Raw genomic sequence first — 21353 nt, forward strand, 5'->3', positions numbered from 1 at the left:
ACCTCTTTGATTGACAGATGAAGTAGCCTATTAAAAACCCTCACCTCTTTGATTGACAGATGAAGTAGCCTATTAAAACCCTCACCTCTTTGATTGACAGGTGAAGTAGCCTATTAAAACCCGCACCTCTTTGATTGACAGGTGAAGTAGCCTATTAAAAACCCTCACATCTTTGATTGACAGATGAAGTAGCCTATTAAAACCCTCACCTCTTTGATTGACAGATGAAGTAGCCTATTAAAACCCCTCACCTCTTTGATTGACAGATGAAGGACACTCTCTGCTCGCGGCTGAAGCGTTTCTTATCGTGTTTCTCCATTCCTGCAAAACATGGACAGGAAGTCCTTATATGGTCAACACAGGGTTAACAGGAAGTCCTTATATGGTCAACACAGGGTTAACAGGAAGTCCTTATATGGTCAACACAGGGTTAACAGGAAGTCCTTATATGGTCAACACAGGGTTAACAGGAAGTCCTTATATGGTCAAGACAGGGTCACCATGAGGGAGGGGCTAGAGCCCCTCAAAAACGTGTACATACATTATTGGTGGGGTAGGGTCTGACCTTTGATCTTGAGCCGGTGACCTTTGACATTGACCCGGTGACCTTTGACATTGAGCCGGTGCACTGACTGACCTTTGACATTGAGCTGTGCAAAGTGCAGCTGGTTGTCATGGTGACAGAGCAGGGAGTGGAAGTCCTCCCAGGTGATGGGATCATTAGGGTCCTTGTGGCTGAAGCCTGCAGCCTGCATCATGGCCTGGATCCCATCCTCCGTCTGGCTCTTAGATAGAGACCCGCTGATGTCAATGAACGACCTACACACGCACACGCACGCACACACACGCACACGCACACACACGCACACGCACACATGCACACACGCACACACACACACACACACACACACACACACACACACACACACACGCACACACACACACACACACGCACACACACACACACACACACACACACACGCACGCACGCACGCACGCACGCACGCACGCACGCACGCACGCACACGCACACACAAGCACACACGCACACGCACACGCACACACACAGGCATGGTTATGATAAATTTAGCTCAGGGTCGGTGGATAGAGGGAGGGGGGTGGGGGTGAGGGGTGAGGGGGGTGGGGGTGAGGGGTGAGGGGGGTGGGGTGAGGGGTGAGGGGGGTGCTATGTGATGTATCACCATGTGTTGTTCTTGCTTACTGTAAATCACTCTGGATTCAGAGCGACTGATAAATGACTACATTATAAATTGTAAATTAGTATATGGCTACTTGCCAGCCCATGTGAACCCAGCCGGTTATAAAGGGCTAGTTATTATTGCGAACGCAGTGAGCACTTACTATGAGACCTAGCAGATCATGTCTGTCTGTGTGTGTGTGTCTGTCTGTCCCGCTATACGTCCAAATATGGAGTGTGTTGCATCAATACATCCAAATATGGAGTGTGTTGCATCAATCACAAACAAATCACTCAGCTCCATATATGGGCAAAAAAGGGCCAGGTCCACATATACAGTAACAGCGGGACAGACACACAGACAGACAGACAGACATGATCTGCAGGGTCTCAGCTGCGTTCGCTTCCCGAGTTTGCGCGTCTTACTGGTAATTAGTGTTATATTATACTAACCTGAGCATTCTACAGAACTCCTCTTTAGTTAACAAACCATTATAATAATGAGTGTTATTTTATACTAACCTGAGCATTCTACAGAACTCCTCTTTAGTTAACAAACCTTTATATGAACCATTATAATAATGAGTGTTATTTTATACTAACCTGAGCATTCTACAGAACTCCTCTTTAGTGAGGAAACCTTTATATAAACCATTATAATAATGAGTGTTATTTTATACTAACCTGAGCATTCTACAGAACTCCTCTTTAGTGAGGAAACCTTTATATGAACCATTATAATAATGAGTGTTATTTTATACTAACCTGAGCATTCTACAGAACTCCTCTTTAGTGAGGAAACCTTTATATGAACCATTATAATAATGAGTGTTATTTTATACTAACCTGAGCATTCTACAGAACTCCTCTTTAGTTAACAAACCTTTATATAAACCATTATAATAATGAGTGTTATTTTATACTAACCTGAGCATTCTACAGAACTCCTCTTTAGTGAGGAAACCTTTATATGAACCATTATAATAATGAGTGTTATTTTATACTAACCTGAGCATTCTACAGAACTCCTCTTTAGTTAACAAACCTTTATATGAACCATTATAATAATGAGTGTTATTTTATACTAACCTGAGCATTCTACAGAACTCCTCTTTAGTTAACAAACCTTTATATGAACCATTATAATAATGAGTGTTATTTTATACTAACCTGAGCATTCTACAGAACTCCTCTTTAGTGAGGAAACCTTTATATAAACCATTATAATAATGAGTGTTATTTTATACTAACCTGAGCATTCTACAGAACTCCTCTTTAGTTAACAAACCTTTATATGAACCATTATAATAATGAGTGTTATTTTATACTAACCTGAGCATTCTACAGAACTCCTCTTTAGTTAACAAACCTTTATATGAACCATTATAATAATGAGTGTTATTTTATACTAACCTGAGCATTCTACAGAACTCCTCTTTAGTTAACAAACCTTTATATGAACCATTATAATAATGAGTGTTATTTTATACTAACCTGAGCATTCTACAGAACTCCTCTTTAGTGAGGAAACCTTTATATAAACCATTATAATAATGAGTGTTATTTTATACTAACCTGAGCATTCTACAGAACTCCTCTTTAGTGAGGAAACCTTTATATGAACCATTATAATAATGAGTGTTATTTTATACTAACCTGAGCATTCTACAGAACTCCTCTTTAGTGAGGAAACCTTTATATGAACCATTATAATAATTAGTGTTATTTTATACTAACCTGAGCATTCTACAGAACTCCTCTTTAGTGAGGAAACCTTTATATAAACCATTATAATAATGAGTGTTATTTTATACTAACCTGAGCATTCTACAGAACTCCTCTTTAGTTAACAAACCTTTATATGAACCATTATAATAATGAGTGTTATTTTATACTAACCTGAGCATTCTACAGAACTCCTCTTTAGTGAGGAAACCTTTATATGAACCATTATAATAATGAGTGTTATTTTATACTAACCTGAGCATTCTACAGAACTCCTCTTTAGTTAACAAACCTTTATATGAACCATTATAATAATGAGTGTTATTTTATACTAACCTGAGCATTCTACAGAACTCCTCTTTAGTTAACAAACCTTTATATGAACCATTATAATAATGAGTGTTATTTTATACTAACCTGAGCATTCTACAGAACTCCTCTTTAGTTAACAAACCTTTATATAAACCATTATAATAATGAGTGTTATTTTATACTAACCTGAGCATTCTACAGAACTCCTCTTTAGTTAACAAACCTTTATATGAACCATTATAATAATGAGTGTTATTTTATACTAACCTGAGCATTCTACAGAACTCCTCTTTAGTTAACAAACCTTTATATGAACCATTATAATAATGAGTGTTATTTTATACTAACCTGAGCATTCTACAGAACTCCTCTTTAGTTAACAAACCTTTATATGAACCATTATAATAATGAGTGTTATTTTATACTAACCTGAGCATTCTACAGAACTCCTCTTTAGTGAGGAAACCTTTATATAAACCATTATAATAATGAGTGTTATTTTATACTAACCTGAGCATTCTACAGAACTCCTCTTTAGTTAACAAACCTTTATATGAACCATTATAATAATGAGTGTTATTTTATACTAACCTGAGCATTCTACAGAACTCCTCTTTAGTTAACAAACCTTTATATGAACCATTATAATAATGAGTGTTATTTTATACTAACCTGAGCATTCTACAGAACTCCTCTTTAGTTAACAAACCTTTATATGAACCATTATAATAATGAGTGTTATTTTATACTAACCTGAGCATTCTACAGAACTCCTCTTTAGTTAACAAACCTTTATATGAACCATTATAATAATGAGTGTTATTTTATACTAACCTGAGCATTCTACAGAACTCCTCTTTAGTTAACAAACCTTTATATGAACCATTATAATAATGAGTGTTATTTTATACTAACCTGAGCATTCTACAGAACTCCTCTTTAGTGAGGAAACCTTTATATGAACCATTATAATAATGAGTGTTATTTTATACTAACCTGAGCATTCTACAGAACTCCTCTTTAGTGAGGAAACCTTTATATAAACCATTATAATAATGAGTGTTATTTTATACTAACCTGAGCATTCTACAGAACTCCTCTTTAGTTAACAAACCTTTATATGAACCATTATAATAATGAGTGTTATTTTATACTAACCTGAGCATTCTACAGAACTCCTCTTTAGTTAACAAACCTTTATATGAACCATTATAATAATGAGTGTTATTTTATACTAACCTGAGCATTCTACAGAACTCCTCTTTAGTTAACTGTGGTGTCTCGATGGCAGAACGCCGCCCAACAGGTAGGCACACCCCTGGAGGCCAGCAGAGGCAGAGAGAGAGAAGAGGAACGCACCAACCTCTAGGGCGGGTACTAGAGGGAAGGTATGTACCGCGTCACCTCCTTGATCAGCTGGAATGCGCGTCACCTGCCTTCAGTCAAAGGAGCGCCACAGTTCAAAAGACAGATCTCTCTGCCTCACTTCAGATGAAGGCTCCAGGGGTGAAGCAACACGCTATCGGGCGAGTTGGGCGGTGAGTCGAGCACCACGTTCACGAGCACATTCTATGTGACTAACATGAACAGTGAACAGCATAATATTGATTACCTCTTGTCCTCTCTCCTACCAGGCTTGTATGACAGACGCGCTAAGCACGTCTATGACAGACTGTACTATGACAGACTGGTGAAGAGGAGGATCGGATCCATATACTAATACATACATGGGATGGAAAAGGACGGAGCAATAGCGACAACGACCCGAGTACACGGTGGAGGAATCGGAGCGAGAGCGCTCGTCCGCAAGCTGAGTAGGAACGTACTTCCCATGTTTATTTGATTGCCACCGGGCAGCAGACCGACTGTGTTTAATCACGCTCTCAGACGCCCGTTGAAGTCCAGAGACTTGGTCCAGCGACAACGACTCTAGAGCACCATCGTCCGGCAAGAAAGAGGAACTGAACATAACTGTCTATCTTACCTGCTTGTGTTGCCAGTATACGTGCAAGTGATGATTTAAAGCCACTGTTTGTTAAACTGTCTTTGGGATTAAACGCCTTGGAATAGGCAAACGTCTTTCTGTCTCCTGGGTGTGTGTACCAGTCGCCACATTTGGTGGAGAATGCGGGCATAGACTGGTCCACGCTGAATAAAACCCACGCATTATGGAGCAGAATAACGCCATCGCCGCGCTGATCCAAAATCAGGCCGAGCTACAGTTGGCAGTCCAGGAGATGGCACGGAGCCTCCGACGGGACCCTCTAGCCTCTCGACCCCCAGGCGATGTCCTCACTAAGCTGACACCCCACGACAACATCGTGGCATATCTCGAGCTATTCGAGCGGATCGCCGCCCGAGAGAGATGGCCCGTCCAGGACTGGGGTACCATACTGTCCGGGTACCTGACCGGTGAACCCCAACAGGTGTGCAGCGACCTCACCATCGCCGAATCCCGTGACTACCAGAGACTAAAAGCCGCCATACTCGCCAGCCAGGGGAACAGCCTGCCGGCGCGTGCCCAAAAATTTCACAATTGGACCTTCGTCGCCAGCCAGCCCGCCCGTGCCCAGGTCACGGCCCTGATGCGCCTCACGACCAGCTGGCTCCACGGCGACGGGGACGTACCCCCCGTGGAGAGGGTGGTCATGGACAAGTGCGTCCGTGCGCTGCCACCCGAAGCCCGAAGGTACGCCTCCCAAGTAAGCCCCCGCTCTGTGGAGCGACTGATCGATTTGATTGACAACTGGCAGGTCACCTGCGACCTGATGAAGACAACCCGCGGTGAGACCCCCAGCAAACCAGCCGCTGAAGAACGGCCCACTGAAGAGCGTTCCAACCGCTCGGGCCGGGACCGACGCTCGAACCGAGGCCAGCCGCCACCGCAGAACGAGCGCCGAGACGGAGGCTCTGAGCGGTCCTCCCGGGGCGGAGAGAAACCCCGCAAGTGTTACGTGTGCGGAAAACTAGACCATATCGCTTGGGCCTGTCCAGAGAGGGACCGGGACGTGTCCATGGCCAGCGTGACGTCAGAGGCCCCCCGTACCGCTCTGCACACGCAGAGCGAACCGGGCCAACAGTTCTCCATACCAGTGAAGATCGACGGCACAGATGCCCAGGCCTTATTGGACTCGGGCAGCGCGGTCACGCTCGTGCGCGCCGACCTGGCAGGACCCCTCTCATCTGGCACCGTCCCGGTCACCTGTGTCCATGGGGACGTCCGCCACTACCCTACGGCCACAGTGCGAGTCCAGACGCCCCGCGGGGACACAGTGGTGGCCGCCGGCGTTGTCCCCGACCTACCGGTACCGCTCCTGCTCGGCTATGACTGCGCTCTCTTCGAGCGCTACTGGAAGCCCGGCCAGCAAGCAGCGCGGCCCCGCCGTCAGCCTCGAAGCCGCCGCCGCCGCCGCCGCCCAACCACCGCGGCACGGCCAGCCTACCCGGCGTTTCGTGGCAGAGAGAGAGAGAGAGAGAGAAACCCCAGCAGTGGCTCGGCCCGAGATAGCGATCGAGCGCCTCGCCACTCCTCTGGCGCAAGCCAGCCTGACAGCCTCGCAGAGGAGCCAGAAGCACTGCGCGGACCCCCCGCCTCGGAGAGCCCGGACCCCTTCGCTGAGTTCCCGGACGCCGAGCCCCGAGAGGCGGCGACCCGTGGCGAGTTTGCCACCCTCCAGTGGGAGGATCCCAATCTGCGCGGCGCCCGGGGACAAGTGACAGCCATCGATGGTCGGCTCGAGGAGGGGGTGAGTGAGCTAAGCTCTCCTTACTTTTGTGTAAAACGAGGGCTGTTGTATCGGGGAAACAAAAGCCGTGGTGGGGAGATTGTAGAGCAGCTGCTGGTGCCTAAGCAGTATGTGAGCCGCGTCCTATTCCTGGCACACACACACCAGTTGGGAGCACACTTAGGGGTACAGAAAACATACGAGCGAGTGATTGCACGGTTCTATTGGCCGGGGGCGAAGAAGGCGATAGAAGATTTCTGTAGAAGCTGCCCGGAGTGCCAGCTAGCTGCGCCCCGCCCGTTCCAACGCAACCCACTCATCCCGCTCCCGATCATTGATGTGCCCTTCTCACGCATCGCCATGGATGTGGTGGGGCCGTTACCCAAAACTAATCGAGGACACAGATATATTCTCGTAATTGTAGATTATGCCACCCGGTACCCAGAGGCGATACCACTGCGCGCTGCAACAGCTAAAGCAGTAGCTCACGAACTCCTCATGCTGGTTAGCCGGGTGGGGATACCAGATGCGGCGATTTCTGACCAGGGCACTTGCTTCATGGCCCAAGTGATAACGCTCCTATACAAGTGGCTAAATATAAAAAGAATTAAAACCTCCGTATATCATCCTGAAACGGATGGGCTCGTTGAGCGGTTCAACCAGACACTAAAAAAAATGTTGAAAAAGCTGCCGGATGTTGACGGCAAGGATTGGGACCGTTTAATTCCATATGTGATGTTTGCTATCCGCGAAGTCCCCCAGGCCTCTACAGGTTTCTCCCCCTTTGAGCTGCTATATGGGAGGCAGCCGCGCGGCCTGTTGGACCTGGCCCGGGAGGCCTGGGAGAGCCAGCCTTCGCCACACCGGAGCGTGATAGATCATGTGGACCAGATGCAAGCGCGCGCCAGGAGGATATGGCCTCTCGTCCGAGCGCATATGGAAAAAGCACAACAGGAGCAGAGCAGAGTATATAATCGACGAGCCACGCCAAGAGAATTCCAGGTGGGTGACAAAGTACTGGTTCTGATCCCCACCGTGGAATGCAAATTTCTAGCCAAATGGCAGGGGCCATATGAAATTGTAGAAAAGGCTGGCCCGGTCAACTACAAGGTGCGGCGACCTGGACGCCGCAAGGGCGAGGTTATTTATCATGTGAACCTGCTAAAACGGTGGCACCAGCCCGAAGCCGAGCCTCTCTCTGCCCTACTAACAACTGTCTCCCCTCAGAGTGTTGCGGAGGTACCGATCGGGACGGAGTTGTCCCCCAACCAGATCCAGGATGTGAAGGAGCTCCTGGCTCGCTATCGAGACCGGTTCTCGGAGATCCCCGGCCGCACGAATGTGATTCGACATGACATCATCACCGAGCCGGGGAAAGTGATCCGACAGCGACCGTATCGCATACCAGAGGCCCGCCGGCTGGCGATTAGGGACGAGGTGAAGAAGATGTTGACGCTCGGAGTGATCGAAGAGTCCCATAGCCCGTGGTCTAGCCCTATCGTCATAGTGCCCAAACCGGATGGGTCGCTCCGGTTCTGCAATGACTTTAGGAAGCTAAATGACGTCTCCCTGTTCGACACATATCCCATGCCGCGGGCCGACGAGTTGGTGGAACGGCTAGGCCCGGCCCGGTTCGTCTCAACGCTAGATCTGACCAAAGGATACTGGCAAGTGAGCCTCACCGACCGCGCCAAAGCGAAGACCGCCTTCTCCACGCCAGACGGGCTGTTCCAATACACCGTGCTCCCCTTTGGTGTCCATGGAGCCCCCGCCACCTTCCAGCGACTCATGGACAGGGTACTGAGACCCCACCGGGAGTATAGCGCCGCCTACTTAGACGACATTATAATCCACAGCGAGACCTGGTGCCAACACCTCGAACATCTGGAGGCGGTCCTGGCGGCCCTGCGTAAAGCGGCGCTCACCGCAAATGCGAAAAAGTGCCAGATCGGACTGACCGAGACTGACTATCTCGGCCACACAATCGGCCGCGGCTATATTAGGCCACAGCACAAGAAAGTGGAGAGGATACGTGACTGGCCCCGGCCCACCAACAAGAAACAGGTGAAGTCGTTTCTTGGTTTGATGTCATATTATCAGAAATTTATTGATAACTTTGCCACTATTGCAGGGCCACTCCACGAGCTGACACGAAAAAGCCTCCCTCACAATGTGAAATGGACGCCCGAGGCAGAGGAGGCATTTCAACGGCTCAAAGCCGCCCTGTGTGCGGAGCCTGTCTTGAAGGCGCCAGACTTCACAAAACCCTTCCTCCTGCACACGGATGCCTCGGGGACAGGGCTCGGGGCCGTCCTCTCACAAGACTTTAACGGGGAGGAGCACCCGATTACATTCATCAGCCGCAAGCTCCTAACCCATGAGAAAAATTACGCAACCGTAGAGAAAGAGTGCCTAGCTGTAAAGTGGGCAGTACATCATTTAAAATATTATCTTTGGGGACGAGTTTTCACACTCTACACCGACCACGCCCCCCTCAGATGGATGTCTACCAACAAAGACACTAACGCTCGCGTGACGCGTTGGTTCCTCGAACTACAAGATTACAAGTTCAAGGTGGAACACAAGCCGGGGCGGAGCATCCCCCACGCCGACGCCCTGTCTAGACGGTATGACGAGGACGGGGGAGGGGAACCCCCACCAGGCAGAAGCTTAAGGGGGGGGGTATGTGGTGTCTCGATGGCAGAACGCCGCCCAACAGGTAGGCACACCCCTGGAGGCCAGCAGAGGCAGAGAGAGAGAAGAGGAACGCACCAACCTCTAGGGCGGGTACTAGAGGGAAGGTATGTACCGCGTCACCTCCTTGATCAGCTGGAATGCGCGTCACCTGCCTTCAGTCAAAGGAGCGCCACAGTTCAAAAGACAGATCTCTCTGCCTCACTTCAGATGAAGGCTCCAGGGGTGAAGCAACACGCTATCGGGCGAGTTGGGCGGTGAGTCGAGCACCACGTTCACGAGCACATTCTATGTGACTAACATGAACAGTGAACAGCATAATATTGATTACCTCTTGTCCTCTCTCCTACCAGGCTTGTATGACAGACGCGCTAAGCACGTCTATGACAGACTGTACTATGACAGACTGGTGAAGAGGAGGATCGGATCCATATACTAATACATACATGGGATGGAAAAGGACGGAGCAATAGCGACAACGACCCGAGTACACGGTGGAGGAATCGGAGCGAGAGCGCTCGTCCGCAAGCTGAGTAGGAACGTACTTCCCATGTTTATTTGATTGCCACCGGGCAGCAGACCGACTGTGTTTAATCACGCTCTCAGACGCCCGTTGAAGTCCAGAGACTTGGTCCAGCGACAACGACTCTAGAGCACCATCGTCCGGCAAGAAAGAGGAACTGAACATAACTGTCTATCTTACCTGCTTGTGTTGCCAGTATACGTGCAAGTGATGATTTAAAGCCACTGTTTGTTAAACTGTCTTTGGGATTAAACGCCTTGGAATAGGCAAACGTCTTTCTGTCTCCTGGGTGTGTGTACCAGTCGCCACATAACAAACCTTTATATGAACCATTATAATAATGAGTGTTATTTTATACTAACCTGAGCATTCTACAGAACTCCTCTTTAGTTAACAAACCTTTATATGAACCATTATAATAATGAGTGTTATTTTATACTAACCTGAGCATTCTACAGAACTCCTCTTTAGTGAGGAAACCTTTATATGAACCATTATAATAATGAGTGTTATTTTATACTAACCTGAGCATTCTACAGAACTCCTCTTTAGTTAACAAACCTTTATATGAACCATTATAATAATGAGTGTTATTTTATACTAACCTGAGCATTCTACAGAACTCCTCTTTAGTTAACAAACCTTTATATGAACCATTATAATAATGAGTGTTATTTTATACTAACCTGAGCATTCTACAGAACTCCTCTTTAGTGAGGAAACCTTTATATAAACCATTATAATAATGAGTGTTATTTTATACTAACCTGAGCATTCTACAGAACTCCTCTTTAGTTAACACACCTTTATATAAACCATTATAATAATGAGTGTTATTTTATACTAACCTGAGCATTCTACAGAACTCCTCTTTAGTTAACACACCTTTATATAAACCATTATAATAATGAGTGTTATTTTATACTAACCTGAGCATTCTACAGAACTCCTCTTTAGTTAACACACCTTTATATAAACCATTATAATAATGAGTGTTATTTTATACTAACCTGAGCATTCTACAGAACTCCTCTTTAGTGAGGAAACCTTTATATGAACCATTATAATAATGAGTGTTATTTTATACTAACCTGAGCATTCTACAGAACTCCTCTTTAGTTAACAAACCTTTATATGAACCATTATAATAATGAGTGTTATTTTATACTAACCTGAGCATTCTACAGAACTCCTCTTTAGTTAACAAACCTTTATATGAACCATTATAATAATGAGTGTTATTTTATACTAACCTGAGCATTCTACAGAACTCCTCTTTAGTGAGGAAACCTCGCCCTCCGACGTCATGCATCGAGAACAGCAGTCTGGACTTGTCTTCTGGGGAACCTGCAAAACATGGAGAGAACGTCACACTGGAATGGACTTCTGCTAAACGTGGAGAGAACGCCACACTGGAATAGACTTCTGCAAAACGTGGAGAGAACGTCACACTGGAATGGACTTCTGCAAAACGTGAAGACGACATCACACTGGAATGGACTTCTGCAAAACGTGGAGAGAACGTCACACTGGAATGGACTTCTGCAAAACGTGGAGAGAACGTCACACTGGAATGGACTTCTGCAAAACGTGGAGAGAACATCACACTGGAATAGAGCACCGAAGTCCTGACATCACTGTCAGTAGAGGGCGTCAGTCCCCAGGTTCATGTATGTTTTATTTGCATTATAATCCCCATAGTGGGGATTTTAGATCTCTTCATATAAGAACTGCGTTTGAAAAATAAACCGATCACCCCGGCCTTTTCACTCATATGGATATGAAGCATCGACTGAAGGTGGAAATGTACAAACACAGTAAACGTTAGAAACGAGTCAAATAACCCAACATAGCACAACATAAACTGAATGTTAATTACGTTTATTTGTATTTTTATTTCATTGATATTTAATATTTCGTGGTTAGTACGAGTCGAGTCACCACCAGCTGAGCTTACGTCAGCGAGGAATCTCAGGAACGCAATGTGTTGACAGCTGGGCGTGACGTATATTAGCAGCGACATTGCCTTCATATGTAGTTTCAAGGCTTTTGCGGCCACATTAATTCAATTTTCTCCAGAAACTGGCTGTATCAAATATTAATGAACATCATTAACGACACACAGCCACCCCCCTGACAGAAAGGCCGAGATGATCGGTTTATTTTTCAAACACAGTTCTTATGAAGCGATCTAAAATACCCCTATGGGGATTTCAATGCAACTAAAGAAATACATGAACCTGGGGACTGACGCCCTCTACTGAAAGTGACGTCAGACTTCGGTGCTCTATGGACTTCTGTAAAACATATTTGGTCATTCTTACCCTTCATACAGATGACCATATTTGGTCATTCTTACTCTTCATACAGATGACCATATTTGGTCATCCTTACCCTTCATACAGATGACCATATTTGGTCATCCTTACCCTTCATACAGATGACCATATTTGGTCATCCTTACCCTTCATGAAGATCACCATGACATCCAGGAACTCCTGGAAGGACAGGTATCCGTTGCCGTCCTTGTCGCTCAGCGTAAACATGGAATCAACGAACAGCGAATCAGCTTTCAGTCCCAGAGCGTTGGCGAACTCCGCGGCCGTCAGCTCGCACTGCAGCACTTCCTGTGTCTGGTGGCTGGACACGCCCCTCAGGTCGCCCGCGTCACGCTTCTCGATCTCCAACACCTGATTGGAGGAGAGGGACACATTGAGACACACCCCCTCTATCTCTAGCACCTGATTGGACCAGAGGAGGACACATAAAGACACGCCCCCTCGATCTCCAGGACCTGATTGGATGAGAGGGAGCACCTGATAGGATGAGAGGGACACATTAAGCCATGGCCCTCAAACTCTAGCACCTGATTGGACCAGAGAGTAGTGGTGATGTCGTCGACTAAAACTACCTTTTTTTCACTGACAGAAAACAGAAAATAAACTAAATGAAAAAATGTTGTCAACAGATAAAAACAAACTAAAATGTCAGGGAGGGACTAGTGGAGAAGAGATCCAGTAGAACTAAATGTCAGGGAGGGACTAGTGGAGAAGAGATCCAGTAGAACTAAATGTTAGGGAGGGACTAGTGGAGAAGAGATCCAGTAGAACTAAATGTTAGGGAGGGACTAGTGGAGAAGAGATCCAGTAGAACTAAATGTCAGGGAGGGACTAGTGGAGAAGAGATCCAGTAGAACTAAATGTCAGGGAGGGACTACTGGAGAAGAGATCCAGTAGAACTAAATGTCAGGGAGGGACTAGTGGAGAAGAGATCCAGTAGAACTAAATGTCAGGGAGGGACTAGTGGATAAGAGATCCAGTAGAACTAAATGTCAGGGAGGGACTAGTGGAGAAGAGATCCAGTAGAACTAAATGTCAGGGAGGGACTAGTGGAGAAGAGATCCAGTAGAACTAAATGTTAGGGAGGGACTAGTGGAGAAGAGATCCAGTAGAACTGCTATTTTCAAATTATTGTTTTATACATTTTATAAATTTGAAAACGTGTGAGATGGGACTTTAGCATAATGAGTATTTACTACTTTTGGTACTTTAAGTACATTTTGATGGCAATACTTTTGTACTTTTACTCAAGTAAAGGTTGAATTCCAGACTTTTACTTGTAGCAGAGTACTTCTATGTAGCAGAGTACTTCTACTCAGAAGACATAGGGAAGCTGTAACTATACGTAATAACTGAACAGTATTCCACTCAGAAGACAACTGTAAAGTAAAGTATAGTAAAGCTGTATTTGTATATTTACACCACAACGATTAGGTCATGTGACCACAGTGCTGTTAACACGACCGCCACAACGTCACGAGGTCGTCAGAGGTCAGAGGTCACCGTCGCACGGGCGAGATGAGGTCACCGAGGTCACCTTCTGGGGCTTTGAGGTCGACCTTAATTTGACCTCAGAACAAGCGGCCGTCACCTGAGGTCAAGATGAGGTCAGCCCAGTGGTGTCCAGCTGGTCGACCTTTAGTCACCTGTTAGTCGTGTCCTTTCACATGCAGTGTTGTTTTCCTCGACTAAAACTAAAATGTTCGTCGACTACCTTTTTCCACTGACGAAAACTAAATGGAAACTAAATGAAAACTAAGCTATGACGACTAAAACTAAGACTAAAAATACTGACAATTTGGTCAACAAATAAAAACTAGACTAAAATGTTAGGAAGCAGCACCTGTTAGTTCTGTCCTTTATGGATCAGAACCTGTTAGTTCTGTCCTTTATGGATCAGCACCTGTTAGAGATTAATCACTGCACCTAGAGATTAATCACTGCACCTAGAGATGAATCACTGCATCTAGAGATTAATCACTGCACCTAGAGATTAATCACTGCATCTAGAGATTAATCACTGCATCTAGAGATTAATCACTGCACCTAGAGATGAATCACTGCATCTAGAGATTAATCACTGCATCTAGAGATTAATCACTGCACCTAGAGATGAATCACTGCATCTAGAGATTAATCACTGCACCTAGAGATTAATCACTGCACCTAGAGATTAATCACTGCACCACCTAGAGATTAATCACTGCATCTAGAGATTAATCACTGCACCTAGAGATGAATCACTGCATCTAGAGATTAATCACTGCACCTAGAGATTAATCACTGCACCTAGAGATTAATCACTGCATCTAGAGATGAATCACTGCACCTAGAGATTAATCACTGCACCTAGAGATTAATCACTGCATCTAGAGATTAATCACTGCATCTAGAGATTAATCACTGCATCTAGAGATTAATCACTGCACCTAGAGATTAATCACTGCACCTAGAGATGAATCACTGCACCTAGAGATGAATCACTGCACCTAGAGATGAATCACTACACCTAGAGATGAATCACTGCATCTAGAGATTAATCACTGCACCTAGAGATGAATCACTGCATCTAGAGATTAATCACTGCACCTAGAGATGAATCACTGCATCTAGAGATGAATCACTGCATCTAGAGATTAATCACTGCACCTAGAGATTAATCACTGCACCTAGAGATGAATCACTGCACCTAGAGATTAATCACTGGATCTAGAGATTAATCACTGCACCACCTAGAGATTAATCACTGCACCTAGAGATTAATCACTGCACCTAGAGATGAATCACTGCACCTAGAGATGAATCACTGCACCTAGAGATGAATCACTACAGTAGTAGTAGTAGCGGTATCAATAGTATAGAATAGTATATAAACCTTAGAGAATGCGTGTCGTATGAAGGTCTCCACTATATGTTCTCTCTGATCGCGGCTCAGAGCTTCCTTCAGCAGCTCTCTCTCTCTCATCTCTCGAACCCGGACGTCCTGAACCGGGTCGTCCTCTGGACACAAGCGCTGGACAAGCTCCGCCCTCTTGTCCTCGTCCTCGAAGAACAACACCTTGGGGAGGGGGGGGACGGACGATGACGACAACAAAGGTCCAACTTAAAAAGCATCAATATAAATACATCCTATTGTATATTAAACGCAACTTTTGTCCACCGCCTAGTGGACAAAAGTGGTGGCGCTTGGGTGTCACTTAACGAGAAACTATTCCACTAAGACGTGCGGACGGTTTTGGACGTCATCCTGGATGCTAAAGCATAAGCGCCAATGCTAGCGATCTACGGCGAGGTCTTAAACAGTAAAAAGTCAAAGTCATACGATTTGTCACACACGTTACCGAAGTGAAATGTGTTCTCCGCATTTGACCCATCTCTTGGAGCGCTGAGCTGCAGCCAAGGAGCGCTGAGCTGCAGCCAAGGAGCCGTGAGCTGCAGCCAAGGAGCGGTGAGCTGCAGCCAAGGAGCGGTGAGCTGCAGCCAAGGAGCGCTGAGCCGCAGCCAAGGAGCGCTGAGCCGCAGCCAAGGAGCGCTGAGCTGCAGCCAAGGAGCGCTGAGCTGCAGCCAAGGAGCGGTGAGCCGCAGCCAAGGAGCAGTGAGCTGCAGCCAAGGAGCGGTGAGCCGCAGCCAAGGAGCGCTGAGCTGCAGCCAAGGAGCGGTGAGCTGCAGCCAAGGAGCGGTGAGCTGCAGCCAAGGAGCGGTGAGCCGCAGCCAAGGAGCGGTGAGCCGCAGCCAAGGAGCGGTGAGCCGCAGCCAAGGAGCGCTGAGCTGCAGCCAAGGAGCGGTGAGCTGCAGCCAAGGAGCGGTGAGCTGCAGCCAAGGAGCGGTGAGCTGCAGCCAAGGAGCGGTGAGCTGCAGCCAAGGAGCGCTGAGCTGCAGCCAAGGAGCGGTGAGCTGCAGCCAAGGAGCGGTGAGCCGCAGCCAAGGAGCGGTGAGCTGCAGCCAAGGAGCGGTGAGCCGCAGCCAAGGAGCGGTGAGCCGCAGCCGTGCCGCGCTCGGGAATCATTTGATTAGTAGATTTGACCCCCAAATCCAACCCTTTTTATGCAGAATGTCAAGCAGGGAGGCATTGGGTCCCATTTTTACAGTCTTTGGTACGACCCGGCCGGGGATCGAACCCCGACCTCCCAGTTTCAGGGGCGGACACTCTAACCGCATGTCATAGTGATGTCATAGTGATGTCATAGTGAGCTCATACCAGGTCGTATTCTTTGGGTACTTTGAGCAGCAGGGCGGTGCGTCTGCGGTCGTTGCTCAGCAGGAGGTCCAGGTGTGTCTGGTTCTTCAGGTTCAGAACCCTCAGAGCTGTTCCAGATCCATCCAGCAGCTGGAGCCTCCTCTTCTCATCCACATCCACACGGACAGGGAGGAGGGGCTTCCTGGGCCCCGCCCACTCACTGGCTGCAGGGGGGGGGGGGGGACAGTGACTTATGAGGACATTTGAACTTCTACACTGAGCAAAAGAGAATATGTGACTAAAATTGACTGAGGGACTGCCATTGGATGTTTTTGAATTTTCTTTTTGTCATGTCATATGAAAGCAGGGAATCACAGCTTCAAGTTGACATATTGGTTGTTCAGTTTGACCCTCCAGTTTTGGAGATATGGCTTATAGAGTAATGTCTGGCAGAGAAACAGCGAGTTGAGAAAACAGGCTTGAAAAGGTTCACTTCTGTGGACGCATTACAATATAGCTAGAAGTTTAAGCATTTATTTCATATTTACATGTCTTCTGTGGTCTCTAACATTACACCTAGCTGTTTAAGCATTTATTTCATATTTACATGTCTTCTGTGGTCTCTAACATTACACCTAGCTACATGTTTAAGCATTTATTTCATATTTATATGTCTTCTGTGGTCTCTAACATTACACCTATAGCTACATGTTTAAGCATTTATTTCATATTTACATGTCTTCTGTGGTCTCTAACATTACACCTAGCTGTTTAAGCATTTATTTCATATTTACATGTCTTCTGTGGTCTCTAACATTACACCTAGCTACATGTTTAAGCATTTATTTCATATTTACATGTCTTCTGTGGTCTCTAACATTACACCTAACTACATGTTTAAGCATGTCTGACACTTATTTCAGACATGCTCTAGTATGTGAAGAGTATGCCTGTGCTATTAACTCATTTTGGGCAAAAAAAAGTTTTTCTCCTCTGGTGAAAAGCTAGAATTTCCGCGATGGCAGGCTCTCAGTCAAATCTGGTCACATATGTGTACGGCTCTAGCAGTGATTCTCAACCCGTTTAACTTCAAGGACCCCCAGTTTGACCTGCATTAGTCTACTCTACGGACCCCCAATTAATGGCATTTCTATCTCTGAGACCCCCAATGTATATTATGTATATATATGTATATATATATGTATATTGTAAAATCAATGTTAATTTAATGGCCTTTTAATTATAAATGTCCCGTCCCAGCCAAGTCTATGGACTTTAACCCATTCTGACCTGAGATCAGATTCATACGAGGTTTCCACGGGACACACACTGGTCTGATTAACCCATTCTGACCTGAGATCAGATTCTAAAAATGTCAGTCGTTCTTCGAATTTTTCAAAAATAGCAGACCTACAAGCTCGTATCGCGCCACTCGGTGGCGCGATATGAGCTTGTAGATCTGCTATTTTTCAATAGCTAAACCATAACATGATGCCAACACCAAAATGGGTGCCCGGTCAGAATGGGTTAATGATTGTTTAGGGTAAATTATGACGTCATCTCGTGTAACATCATATCGCTGATATAACTACATCTGTAAATAACTTTATTTATTATTTCACTGAAAGGATCTGGGTGCCCCTCACTTCACTTGAGTGTGATTTATTTTCACGAAACAGTTGTGGAGCTCTAGCTCTCAGTGTTAATTTTGTTGAGTAAGACTAAAGATTAAGTCGACTAAAATAGCACTAAGACTAAATGGTTTGTTATTCAGATGACTAAAACTAAGAATAAATCAAAATATTCAGATTGCTTTTTACACTACGACGACTGAAGTCCATTTGGACCTCTGGCGGTCCTCGGACCATAGGTTGAGAAGCAGTAGATTTGATCACACAAACATTATCACATATACGTACATAAACATCATTTTAACAAAAAGTCTAAAATGATCCTAATAAGGGCCTTTCTCTCCCTGTGTTTTAGGATTCAAGATGGCCGCAGCACCAGGAGGGGGTGTCCTTACTGGGCTGCGTTCACACATTCAAGACACCTGTCTTGTGTTAGTCTTGTGTCTGTGTTTAATGGCAACGCCAATGCATTTCCAAATGGAACCCGATATGGTTTGATGGGGGGAGGGGGGGCGGGGCTGTGTTCAGACACAAGGCAGGTGTCTTGAATGCATCCCAGTAAGGGCATATGTTGACCCTGCCCCACCCTCTCCTGGTGCTGCGGCCATCTTGGATCCTAAAACACAGGGAGAGAGGTGGAGGCAGAGAAAGGCCCTTATTGAAGGACTACATTACCCATGATTCCTGAGTCATGTGAGTCCTCTGTCGTGTGACCTCTGTCTGTCCTTCTCTTCTGGAGCTTCTTGAACTTTGACCTCCGGCAGAACGCCACCATGCACGCCACCAGGAAGCTCACTGGAGGGCAAAGGTCACAGGGTTACATGAGGTCAAGGTCACCAGGAAGCTTACTGGAGGGCAAAGGTCACGGGTTAAATGAGGTCAATGTAACTTTAAAACACTACAGATTCAATGAATGTCACTGAAACCACAGGAAACAGGAAGAGGAACCACTGACTCACAGGAAACAGGAAGTGAACACTGACTCACACAGGAGACAGGAAATGAAAAGCATCGACCGACAGGAAGCAGGGAGTGAAAAGCACTGACCGACAGGAAGCAGGAAGAGGACAACGATGAAAACACCAAATCCCGCCTCAAAGCCCTGGAAGTAGTTGAGTTTGGAGACCCCAGTGCATGCTGGGAGCATGGCCGCCTCCACTTGTGTAGGCTGAGGGCAGGGGTCACCTGGAGGTCACAGAGAGGTCATCCACAGGTTAAATAATGTTTTTTTTTTTTACAAAAATCGTATGAATGTTTTTCTTTTCTTTTTTACCATCTCTCTGCAAATCACTGTGACATCATATTATTATTATTATTATTGGTATTAGTGTTAGTGTTGATGTTGTTGATATTGTTATAATTATTGTGATTATTGTTATTATTACTATTGTTGTTGTTGTTTCTGTTGTTGTTGTTAGTGTTGGTCGTTGTTATTGTTATTGTTATTATTACCGTCCCTCCAGAACACGTCTCTCTTATCTGTCTTATCTCTCTTATAGTGTTAATGTTGTTGTTATTGTTATTTTTATATATTTTTTCTATCCCACAATTTTGTAACCCATTTTTGGGGGACAAGGGGAGACCAACCTAGTCCCCATATATGGGGGACAAGGGGAGACCAACCTAGTCCCCATATATGGGGGACAAGGGGAGACCAACCTAGTCCCCATATATGGGGGACAAGGGGAGACCAACCTAGTCCCCATATATGGGGGACAAGGGGAGAGCAACCTAGTCCCCATATATGGGGGACAAGGGGAGACCAACCTAGTCCCCATATATGGGGGACAAGGGGAGAGCAACGGACTTGAACTCATGCTTCCTTCATGCCTGAGTGTCCAAGTTGCTCCTTTACACCCGACAGGGGGGAGTTGGAATAACGTGTTCCTTCCACACGCTACGTCCAACCAGTTCCTTTCCCCTCCATCAGGCGCCCCGGCTGGCCAGGGGGAGGCAGTTATTGTTATAATTGTTGTGATTATTGTTAGTGTTAGTGTTATTATTATTATTGTTATTATTACCATCCCTCCAGAAGAACACGTCTCTCTGCACATCTCTGGCCGTAGCGCCGCTCACCGCCACGACCACGTCACGGAACGTCACGTTACGAATCCTCTGGACCTGCTCCTCTGTAAACAACCTGACAACAGTTTACAGTGTAAACCACCTGACAACAGTTTACAGTGTTACGTCATAAACAGTCCTACCCGTTCTGGGTGTTACGTCATAAAGTGTCCTACCCGTTATGGGTGTTACGTCATAAAGTGTCCTGCCCCTTTCTGGGTGTTACGTCATAACGTGTCCTCTGGGTGTTACATCATAAAGAGTCCTACCCGTTCTGGGAGTTCTCGAACCAGAAGCGGTCTCCGTTCCTGATGCGCTCCATCTGGTCCAGGATGATGGAGGAGAAGACCGGACCCGGTCCTCCAGAGGCCTCCAGGAGACCTCCTGGAAACAGCTCCAGTTTGGAGACGTCACCGCCATAGAGGTCTGACAACTCTCTGAATAACTATAAAACAATAAAACATATTCATAAATTATTTATCACTTCAATAGAGGTCTGACAACTCTCTGAATAACTATAAAACAATAAAACATTCATAATTAATGTATCTGCACTTCTGTAGAGGTCTGACAACTCTCTGAAAAACTATAAAAAAATAAAACATATTCATAAATTATTTATCACTTCAATAGAGGTCTGACAACTCTCTGAATAACTATAAAAGAATAAAACATATTCATAAATTATTTATCGCTTCAATAGAGGTCTGACAACTCTCTGAATAACTATAAAACAATAAAACATATTCATAAATTATTTATCACTTCAATAGAGGTCTGACAACTCTCTAACTAACTATAAATAAAACAATAAAACATATTCATAATTAATGTATCACTTCTGTAGAGGTCTGACAACTCTCTGAATAACTATAAATGAAACAATAAAACATATAGATCTGACAACTCTATGAGTAACTGTAAAACATTAAAACATACAGCTCAGAATAACTGGAAATTAAAAA

The 21353-nt window shown here is 45.6% G+C and overlaps 1 protein-coding gene across 1 annotated transcript in view; it reads right to left on the reverse strand.

Annotated features, from left to right (window-relative positions):
• Positions 1–21353, reverse strand: part of duox (dual oxidase) — a gene marked incomplete at its 3' end in the record, with an annotated part of 45645 nt that overhangs the window by 7978 nt on the left and 16314 nt on the right. Inside the window, exons 12-21 of the mRNA XM_080760865.1 lie at positions 20658–20833; positions 20346–20464; positions 19372–19509; positions 19000–19119; positions 16715–16917; positions 15392–15574; positions 12642–12867; positions 11431–11524; positions 638–819; positions 252–321 (exon numbers count right to left, since the gene is read on the reverse strand). Of these exons, the coding sequence (XP_080616991.1) occupies positions 252–321; positions 638–819; positions 11431–11524; positions 12642–12867; positions 15392–15574; positions 16715–16917; positions 19000–19119; positions 19372–19509; positions 20346–20464; positions 20658–20833 (1511 nt within the window). The remainder of the gene's footprint in view (positions 1–251; positions 322–637; positions 820–11430; positions 11525–12641; positions 12868–15391; positions 15575–16714; positions 16918–18999; positions 19120–19371; positions 19510–20345; positions 20465–20657; positions 20834–21353) is intronic.

Source organism: Protomyctophum bolini (genome assembly GCF_963924005.1).
Source record: "Protomyctophum bolini genome assembly, chromosome: 4".
In the NCBI taxonomy this organism is placed as follows: Eukaryota; Metazoa; Chordata; class Actinopteri; order Myctophiformes; family Myctophidae; genus Protomyctophum; species Protomyctophum bolini.